Here is a 9,890-nt window from a genome sequence, read left to right as displayed (position 1 = left end):
CTGCTGGAGCTCGCCATGCAGGGACTCGCCGTGTTCGGCTTCATCCTGTTCCTCGTGCTGTGGCTCATGCACTTCATGTCCATCGTCTATGTGTAAGTGGACCGCGGAGCTAGCGGAGGCTAGCGGCCAGCGCGGCTGTGTTTCCGTGTTTACCGCGGTGTGTGCGACACTTTGGGTCAGACAGAAAACAGAGGCACCGCTTCCGGCTCGTGTGGCCGGCTTTCTGCGTGTGAGCGCCGGGGAGGCTCCGGGGAGGGCTCCGGCTCTGAACGGGTCGCTGCTGGGCGTTTTCCTGGTTACCCGCCAGGCTAATGTAGCTGCAGGTGGATTCTCCTCCTGAGGGCCCGCGCGGCTTCGGGACGCTCGCGGTGGTACCACAGCTCGGACCGGTCACCGTGGACCGCTGACCGTGAGACAGAACCGAGTGAACCTCTGCCTCCACGAACACTGGGCTGCGTTCGAACCCTGCTCCGTCACGTTCTGTTAGCATCGCTTCATTTCCGGCTTCGCGCAGGTTTTTATAAACAGTGAGCGAGTAGAGAAAGACCACAGCTCAGTGACGTCATGACCTGTGAGCGCGTTGAGTCAGGTGTGGGGCAACATCCACCCTGTGTGCTCACCACACACACACACACACACACACACACACAGACAGACACACACAGACAGACACACACACACACACACACACACAGACAGACACACACACACACAGACACACACACACACACACACACACACAGACACACACACACACACACACACACACACACAGACAGACACACACACAGACAGACACACACACAGACACACACACACACACACAGACAGACACACACACACAGACAGACAGACAGACAGACACACACACACAGACACACACACACACACACAGACAGACACACACACAGACAGACAGACACACACACACACAGACACACACACACACAGACACACACACCACACACAGTCTGCTTCAGGGGATTTGTGGGTTCTGTGTCTCGTGACGCCGCGGGTTGTTTCTTGTGAATGTAGAAGTTTCAGGAGCTGTTCAGAGATTCAGAAATAAACACTGACCTTTGACCTCTGTCTGCCAGGCGTCTCCACCTCCACAAGAAAAGGTCGGAGGTCAAGCAGCCGTTTTCTCAGCTGGCAGGAGTGTCTCTGCTGAAGCCGCTGAAAGGCGTCGACCCAAACCTGATCTCCAACCTGGAGACCTTCTTCACGCTGGATTACCCCAAGGTGACCACCATGTCCACCATGTCCACCATGACCACCATGACCACCATGCCGGCTGTAATCAGACTCCAGCCAGCAGAATCTTTCTAAGATGTGACTGCTGCCTGTGCAGCCTGACCGCCCCCGGCGGGGCTCCTGGCCTGCGGGGCTCCTGGCCTGCGGGGCTCCGGGCCTGCGGGGCTCCGGGCCTACGGGGCTCCGGGCCTACGGGGCTCCTGGCCTGTGGTAACTGATGTCTTTCTTTTGCAGTATGAGGTCCTGCTGTGCGTTCAGGATCAGGACGATCCCGCTGTGGACGTCTGTAAAAAGCTGTTGGGAAAATATCCAAATGTGGACGCTCGACTGTTCATTGGTAAGAAGCCACTTTGAGTGAAACTGATTCTCTGTTAGCAGCTGCTGTTAGCATATGCTGTTCTTCGCTCGTCAGGGGGGAAGAAAGTTGGAATCAACCCGAAGATCAATAACCTGATGCCCGGGTACGAGGGCGCCAAATACGGCCTTGTGTGGATCTGTGACAGCGGCATCAGAGGTCAGTTTGATCAGTGCAGCTGAGGTCACTGCTGAGGTCATGGTCAGTGCTGACGGTGGCTCCCTGTGTCTGTTTGGCAGTGAAACCAGACACCCTGACAGACTTGACCAATCAGATGACAGAGAAGGTGGGGTTGGTTCATGGGCTGCCATATGTTGCTGACCGCCAAGGCTTCGCTGCCACACTGGAGCAGGTAAGGCCGACACTACCAGGCTGTGCTAACAGATGTTCGACAGATTTTTAACTTGCCAACATGCTAACGTTAAACATATCTTATTTTATGCTAGTTAACAGGGTTAATGTTTGTAAGTGCTGATGCTAAAGGATGCTAATGGCACCCTGTTTCTAGGTGTATTTTGGGACGTCCCATCCTCGCTCCTACATCTCAGCTAATGTGACGGGGATAAAATGCGTGACAGGAATGTCGTGTCTGATGAGAAAAGACGTGTTGGATCAGGCTGGCGGACTGGTCGCCTTCGCCCAGTACATTGCTGAGGACTACTTCATGGCTAAAGCCATTGCTGACAGGTTAGCATGCTAGTGTTAGCATGTGGCTGATGACTGAAGCGTGTCTGTGGAGGACTTGATGTTCACAGTATGTCTCTCCTCAGAGGATGGAAGTTCTCCATGGCGACACAGGTGGCGCTGCAGAATTCTGGGTCGTACTCCATCGGCCAGTTTCAGTCCCGCATGATCAGGTGACCACAGAAATCTGACGATGTTTACATGCACATGTTTTGAATACTGTACGCTCGTACCGTACATTCCAGCATAGTTGTGCACCTCATTTTTCAAGTGCAGCGGGAATGAGCGGCTGTCATTGGTTGGTGAACCTTATTGAAAACATTTCTTGGCCTTTCGGACACTAGCTAGATTTTCGGTCGACGATGACATCATTGCTGTCGCACATAAAGCGTGGCGACCTCTGCCGGCTAAACAAACATTGCTACCAATTATAAAGTGTGCCGTTAGCCCAATAAACGTTTATGGCAAACAAAACAAACAGTGACCATCGGACACACACACCTGATTGGTTGATTGAGAGGGTGTTAATAAAGTTTGTGTCTTCAGGTGGACCAAGCTCAGAATCAACATGCTTCCTGGCACTGTGCTGGAGCCGGTCTCGGAGTGCTTCCTGGCTAGCCTCATCATTGGCTGGGCAGCTCATTACGTGTTCAGGTACGCAGCAAATCACAGAGTAGGAGCATGCGGTCCTGAGGTCACCGGTGGGTGGGGCTACAGAATATAAATGTATTGATCCGTGCTGATGTGGCGGTCTGTTGTAGGTGGGACATGATGGTCTTCTTCATGTGTCACTGCCTTGCATGGTTTTTATCAGACTACATCCAGCTGACCGGAGTTCAGGTATTCAACAGAGTCACAGGCTTTTATTTTGAAAGGACATGTTTATTTCAGACCTTTATCTTGAAGGGATGTATTGGCTCATCATTGATCGCTCACTGCAGGGTGGCGCCCTCTGCTTCTCCAAGCTGGACTTCGCTGTCGCCTGGTTTATCAGGGAGTCGATGGCGGTGCAGATCTTCCTGTCGGCTCTGTGGGACCCCACCATCAGCTGGAGGACCGGGCGCTACCGACTGCGCTGCGGCGGTACTGCTGAGGAGATCCTTGACGTCTAGTTACCACGGCAACCGGCAGCACGTGTTTGTGATCATGAAGAGGAGGCAAGAAAGAGACTGATGTTTATTTTATATGAGGAACAAATTGAGACTGTGTGTGTTTGTGTTTTTAACTATTTATGTTCCTGTTGGTGCTAAAACAAAACGCCAGAACAAGCCAATGAGCACGTGGGGAGGAAGCGACGCATCGCACTGAGTCTCTGATCGAGATCCGAGCAGAAAAACAGGAAGACTATCACCCAGTCAGGAGGCGGAGGTCAATGTTCTCCGGCTTCTGATTGGCTGATTGTCTTCAACTGAACAACAAGACAAATGTTTTACTTACTAAGGTTCATCTGAGGTCGGTACTGCAACAAATTTACTTTAAATGTTCCAAGAAGCTCTCCGTCTCAGAATGATGACGCATTTATCTGCAGGACATCGTAGTGTCAGCTGGCGCTCAGACACGTCAGATACTAGCAGCAGGAAGTAAAATATTCAATGTTCAGCTCGACTGCAGCTGTTTCTTGGTTTCCACGGTCGGCGCACGGTAACACAAACACGCTTCCTGTTCCGTCAGTCACTGTCAGCCCGAGGGCGCGTCACACAGCACGGGAGGATTCCTGAGAGGAAGTGTGGCGTCCGCTGCCTCTGAAAAACCTGTTTAAAAAAGGTTTCAAATGTGAAACAAGCAGCCGAGAAACCTCGTTATCGAAAGGTCGGACCTTTAACCCCTAACATCCAGGAGACACCTTCACTCAAATCGGATCTTCTTATTCTTTGGTATTTAACAAAAACAGCAATGAGGACATGTGTAAAAAAAAAAACCCGAGTGGTAAAAACACAAAGAACAGAATCATTACATTTTGTAAAAATCAAACTTTTACTGACGGACATTAAAACTAGTCTCAGGATGAAAGGGATCTAACGAGGTACGATGTAGAAACGTCTGCAAATATATATAATATAATAACAGCCAATGAGAGAGCAGGACGTTCTGATCCGGCGCTGAGCACTGAAGGAATTCCAGTATTCTGTGAAATCGGTCACAAATATTTCACAAAATGTTTAAAACGGGACCAAAAAAAAAACAAAAACATTTCTGAACACTTTGTTTGCAAAGTCTGAACACTGTGTGTGTGTGTGTGTGTGTGAGAGAGAGTGTGTAGACGAATGTGTGTGTCCTAGCTGTGTTGCCTCATTGTTAGCCGTTAGCGCAGCGCGGGCGTTGGTTGATGACATCGGTGTTTTGTCGGACAGGCCCGGCGCTGCTGTCCGCTCGGATCAGTAGGAGCCTCGTTTGTTTGTTGCTGTTTTTTTATTTGCCGTTGTCTGTGAACCGACCAATCACAGCGGAGGATTGTGCCAATGCAGAAACAATAAGGTTTAATCGTTTCGCCGCCATCGGGCGGAGCTTTCAGGAACGAGTGCAGCCGTCGGTTGTCAGATAAATGATGTATTTATTCAGTGATTCATGCTACAACTTTCTGTCACAACTTCAGAATAAATAAAAGTTCAACAAACTTCACCTGTTTTTGATTGACCACACATTAAAGCCCCGCCCCCACCTCCCATCATGCACTGGTTCATATTAAAAATATTTCATAGAATAACAGCTGCTCCCACAATGCACCACGAGGACTTTACATTCGTTAGCATAAAAAAACAAAGACACATCCAGGTACAAAGGTTCAAACCAGATCCTGGCCGCTCCTTCCATGACTCCAGGCGGCCCCACCTGTTGATGGTAGCTAGCTCGCTGCGGTCTCAGATTTGCGTCACTGTTTTCAGTGGACGTGGTTTTGCGTCATGTTTGTTAGCATCAGTACAAAGTATAGTTACATGTAGACTGTCGTCTAATCGTAAACACAAACATCTGGATTAGTGTCGCCAGACCTTCGGGCGTGGTCCCCGGGGGCGAGGGGGAGGGAACCTAACATGGTAATATGTTTGGGAGCTATTTAAACAGGAAGTGATGTCATCACAGGACCATGAGTCGAATTAAAAGGCACGCAAACTTTGGCTCGCCCCCCCCCCCCCCTCCCGCATTCAAAATGAAAGAACGCTTTAAATCAGAGTTACTGAAGCTAAAGTCAGATAAAAGCTTCCTCCGTGCTCGAGCTGAGCTCCTCTTACAGTGAACTAGCTCCTGTAGGAAGGTCAGAGGACAGAAGGCAAACTGGGAATCGGCAGCTTCCTGTTTGTGGCTTATTTCCTGTTCGGAAAATAAAATCTACACAGGAAATTAAAATAAAAGCTACATTTAAATGGAGTTAAAATAAAACAATGAAATATATTTAAGGAAAAAAAGTTTGGACATTTGAAGCTCGACCAATCAGCGGTCAGCCCAATATACACAAATACCCACACATAAATACACACACACAGGTATGGCGGGTGGGCGGAGCCTGAAGCGTTACCTATTACATGTTGTACAGTATAAATACATTCATCATTTAAAAACCCTCCCTACATGTACACCGCTACGAACAAAAACATATTTACAGAAACTCCCGAAACTGACGAACTCGACCCGGCACCGAAAAACGAACTCAGCAAAAAATCCAGGAAAATAAGGCACAGAGGGTTTGACGAGACCGCAGCCAAACCCAATATAAGTCACTGTAATGACGCTCAGCCAATCAGGTGGCGGCTGCCACAAGTCTTCAACAAAATACAAAAGTAAAATGAAAAAACAAGAACATTTAAAGTCTGATGTTTGAAGGCAGGTTTCGTTTTAAAAAGAAAAATCTTCCTGATTCCTTTAACGTTTATACAGGAGAACTCACTGTGACCCACAATGCACTGCTACTCAGGAATGTGCTCTGTAACCTCTGTAACCGCGGCGACAGCTGGCCGCCACCTCCGTCCTGCGATGCGGTAGGCACAGAAAGATGGTGGGTGTGTCTGCAGCTCTCCGTTGGTCCCACCGCCCCTCCGGCAGCCGTTCGGGAGCCCTGGCGTCTGACTGGCTGGTCAGATGGTGGACTTGGAGAAGGAGACCCGGAGGTGTTGGTTGTGGTCCAGCTGGTGGTCGTGCAGAGCGATCAGAGCCTCGATGGCCTCCTCCACCGACGCCAGCTGCATCAGAGCCATTTTCCTGTCCTTTCTGTGACATCATCAAACATGTGATCAGCACGACATCAAAACAGCGTTTCCGTCAGAAACAAACGGGTTCGACTTACTGGAAAAACTTGAAGGCTTTCACTGTGAATCCACTGGAGGAAAACAAGTCCTTCAACATCTCCTCGCTGACCGAGGAGCTGCGAGGAGGAGACCAGAGGACAGAGGACCGGGGGGAGGAGGACACAGGAGGAGAGGAGACAAACATTACCAGAGTGTAAAAGGGTCCAACCCTCCAGGAAGTGATGAAACCTACGGGATGTTGGAGAGGTGCAGCGTGGCCGACGGAGGGAAGATGTTGTTGAAGTTTTTGGATCCAGGTTTTTTGAAGCGGTGGAGGGCGGAGCCTGAGAAGTCCCGGGTCAGTGCCTGCTCCTCTTGTCCCGCCCCGCCGCGGGGCAGCTGCACCACCGGGTGTTTGGACAGTGTCACTCGGATCACGTTACCATGGAGACGCTGCCCGTTGAGGTGGCTCATGGCTGTCGGAGAGAAGCAAAGGATTACATTTAAAAAAAGAACGGCGAACAAACAGCCGAGCGTGCTCAGAGTCAGACCGAGTTGAGCCTGCGTGGCGTCGCTCATCTGAACCAGAGCGTTCTCCTTCTTGTTGAAGAGGATCTTTACCCGCTGGACGTCCCCGTAAACCCCTAAAAACACACCACAACACACATTAACACGTTAAACACACACACACACATTAAACATGTCTGACATATGAACGCCTCACCAAACAGGATGAAGAGGCAGTGTGGCGAGACGCTCTGCAGAGACAAACAGTGTCAGTAAAGTTAGCTCAGCGTGCTGCCCTCTGATTGGTTCATGTGTGAGTGACCTCTGACCTCTGAGTTTAGGTTGGACACCAGCAGGACTGAATGAACAGCAGGAGGCGCCATTTGCAGCGAGACACGAGGAGGAGGCACCAAAGAGGCAGGGACGGGCGTCATAGACAGACCTGGGGACAGAGGACAGCCGGAGCTTGTTGCCATGACGATTTATGTATGTCTAATATTCAGCAGGCGCTCTGGTCCAAAGTGATTTACAGAGGCACAATAACACCACGTCAGAAAGAAGGTTCGTGTTTATTAAAAGGACTGAAAGGACAGGAGAAGACATGTCGGGCAGACGGAGGCGAGGACAGGAAGAGGAGGCTGGACCCCGACTGTATTTAAACCAGTCAACACTCGTGTGGACACTGAAAAGGCTCACCTGTGTGTTGGTGGAAGGTCGGCGGGAATGCGGCTGCTCCGTACGGAGCCAGAGCTACACCTAAAGAACACACACAGGTACTTTACAAGCCCCGCCCCTAAGCCGTGACCAATCAGAATCCATGGTTAGCATTAGCATTAGCCTCAGCGCGGTCTCTTACCAAAGGGAGCGGCTGGCTCCAGCTCTCCGGTGGGCAGGTCGGCTCTGGTGAAGTCGCGGCTCTTGTCATTGTTGTACTTCACGTTGAGCGCGCTCAGCTTGGAGAAGTCGATCCTCAGCGTGCAGCAGCCGTTGTAGATGTTCTGACCATCCAGAGCCTGAAAGACACGAGGACACATGCTGGACACGTGCGGACTGGACCACAGCTCATCCATGGCGTCAGCAGCGTGTGTGACTCACAGCCTTGGCGTGCTGGGCGTGCGCGGCGTCGCTGAACTGCAGCAGAGCCTGAAACTGATTGTTTCTGGTGAAGGTGATGATCTTCAACACGGAGCCGAACTTACTGAAGATCTGACAGAGACACGCAACTGTAAACAACAAGTCAACAACAACAGAATACAAACAGCTGTAACCATGAGAAGACAGACCTGCTGCAGGACCTCCAGGGTCACGGGGTAAAATAAGTTCTCTACGATGATTCTCAGGACAGGACTCTGAACGGGAGCTAAGCCCCGCCCCTCCCCTCCAGACGCCATGTTCCCAGAATGCACCGGTGCTGTGCTGATGGCCTGCAGCACCTCCTGAGCTCTCTGTCAATAAACAGGAACAAACGTAATTCTTATGGACGCGGAATGGGCGTGGCCTCAGGAACGGCGCCTCACCTGATTGGTGAGATTGTCGGTCTTGAGTTCACGGTGGGTGGAGTACTGAATGAAGACCGGCTGGTTCCTGATGGTAGGTGTGGCCGAGGTGTAGTAATTCACCATGGTAACGGCGGCTTCCTCTGACGCCATCTCTAAAAACGCCTGAAATTCAGAAAGCTTCTAAGAAACAGAGATGCTAGCAGTTAGCCACTAGCTGTTAGCATTCAGCAGTTACCTGGTTTTTGGCCTTCAGTGTCACTAGCTTATTAACTCGGCCAAAAGGGAGCGCCAGAGCAAGCACTTCCTGTTCAGAGACGTCAACAGGAAGTTGACGCAGGTGAAGGACCCGAGACGGGGCGTACTGAGCACGCTCAGAAACACACAGCCTATCAGTGCCATCCACTGCACAGACAGGAAGAGCACAAGGTTTCAGGTGGGGCGAGCTTCACAGTGCCAGAGAGAGAGAGGACTCACCTGTGGGCAGGTGGGAGGAGCTCATTGTTGTGGAGCGACCGCAGGAGCTGAGCGCTGGTTCCTGCACACAGACACACCAATCAGCATCGATCCTTCAGCCATTGATCAGCAGCTTCCTGTTGTCACTGTGACTGCAGGCCTGCTGGCGATCAATCGACCAATCGCTGCATTTTATTAACCGTGAACCGTCAATCATCGACGCAGACAACTATCGCGAGATCTCAGCCAATAGGAGCCGCCGCTGCCCTCCGTGTTCGCTCGCGACACTTTCAAACGAACCCAAGAGGAAAACGAGGAGCAGCGCGCGGGCAGCGGGACGACGGGCGGCGCGAGGCCGTTTCAGTAAACAAGTAAACAACAACAACAAACAGACGGGGGGAGGGGCGGGGGCGCCAGAGGCTCGCGCAGGTGCGGTTCAGTCACCAAGGAAACAGCAGTGGAAGGAAAAACAGCGGCGGGAACGTTCAGTAAGGTTCGGGGCGGTTCGGCAAAGGTTCGGGAGGTTTCCCGCGCTCACCCGTCCATGATCCGCGAGGAGGAAGAGGAGGAAGAGGAGCAGAGGAGTTGTTTTGGCTCGCGAGCCTCCGCAGCCAGGCAGCGACCATGGAGAACAACGAGCTCACTTCCCGTTTGGTGACGTCAGGGCCTAACATGGCGGCTCGCTGACACGCCTCAGACTCACAGTACAAAATCATTCTAAATAATAAAAGTAAATAAATGGATTCTCTATGAAGATAAGTTCAGAAACCTGTGACGGAGCAGATTCAGAATAAATAGAAATAAAGAATAAGAATAAATCAAATGAAGAAAAACACACAAACTAAACCGATAAAAAATAAAATAAAATAACTGCAGACGCCTCGGGAGAGAAAATACAAACTACAAGACAGAATTAAAAGA

General features: G+C 50.8%; 2 protein-coding genes across 3 annotated transcripts in view; one reads left to right on the top strand and one right to left on the bottom strand.

The window, feature by feature from the left end:
• The window catches only part of ugcg (UDP-glucose ceramide glucosyltransferase), a 4,591-nt gene extending 298 nt beyond the window's left edge, over nt 1-4,293 (top strand). The window contains exons 1-10 of the mRNA XM_028417356.1: nt 1-92; nt 1,098-1,242; nt 1,489-1,591; nt 1,667-1,768; nt 1,849-1,961; nt 2,118-2,296; nt 2,380-2,466; nt 2,840-2,947; nt 3,055-3,133; nt 3,235-4,293. The exon at nt 1-92 is cut by the window's left edge and continues 298 nt beyond it. Coding sequence (XP_028273157.1) covers nt 1-92; nt 1,098-1,242; nt 1,489-1,591; nt 1,667-1,768; nt 1,849-1,961; nt 2,118-2,296; nt 2,380-2,466; nt 2,840-2,947; nt 3,055-3,133; nt 3,235-3,405 — 1,179 coding nt within the window. The 3' untranslated portion in view covers nt 3,406-4,293. The remainder of the gene's footprint in view (nt 93-1,097; nt 1,243-1,488; nt 1,592-1,666; nt 1,769-1,848; nt 1,962-2,117; nt 2,297-2,379; nt 2,467-2,839; nt 2,948-3,054; nt 3,134-3,234) is intronic.
• Nucleotides 4,294-4,808: 515 nt separating this feature from the next.
• LOC114443393 (polypyrimidine tract-binding protein 3-like) lies at nt 4,809-9,691 on the bottom strand. Of its 2 annotated transcripts, XM_028417349.1 has the most exons (14): nt 9,508-9,690; nt 8,991-9,051; nt 8,752-8,918; nt 8,535-8,678; nt 8,301-8,462; nt 8,113-8,223; nt 7,874-8,030; nt 7,714-7,773; nt 7,347-7,459; nt 7,235-7,268; nt 7,062-7,154; nt 6,764-6,986; nt 6,570-6,647; nt 4,810-6,493 (listed from the first exon to the last, which is right to left on the bottom strand). In XM_028417349.1, the coding sequence occupies exons 2-14, from the start codon at nt 9,013-9,015 to the stop codon at nt 6,361-6,363; spliced, it is 1,500 nt and encodes a 499-aa protein (XP_028273150.1). In that variant the 5' UTR covers nt 9,016-9,051; nt 9,508-9,690; the 3' UTR covers nt 4,810-6,360. The 2 variants fall into 2 exon arrangements, with proteins under 2 accessions (XP_028273151.1, XP_028273150.1); XM_028417350.1 differs by lacking the exon at nt 8,752-8,918 and having other exon boundaries at nt 4,809-6,493; nt 8,535-8,696; nt 9,508-9,691.
• Nucleotides 9,692-9,890: the final 199 nt, after the last annotated feature.

This window comes from Parambassis ranga, chromosome 12 (assembly GCF_900634625.1).
Source record: "Parambassis ranga chromosome 12, fParRan2.1, whole genome shotgun sequence".
Classification (NCBI taxonomy): Eukaryota; Metazoa; Chordata; class Actinopteri; family Ambassidae; genus Parambassis; species Parambassis ranga.
Note: the sequence above shows the minus strand (reverse complement) of the source record. Positions and strands in the feature narration are given on the sequence as shown.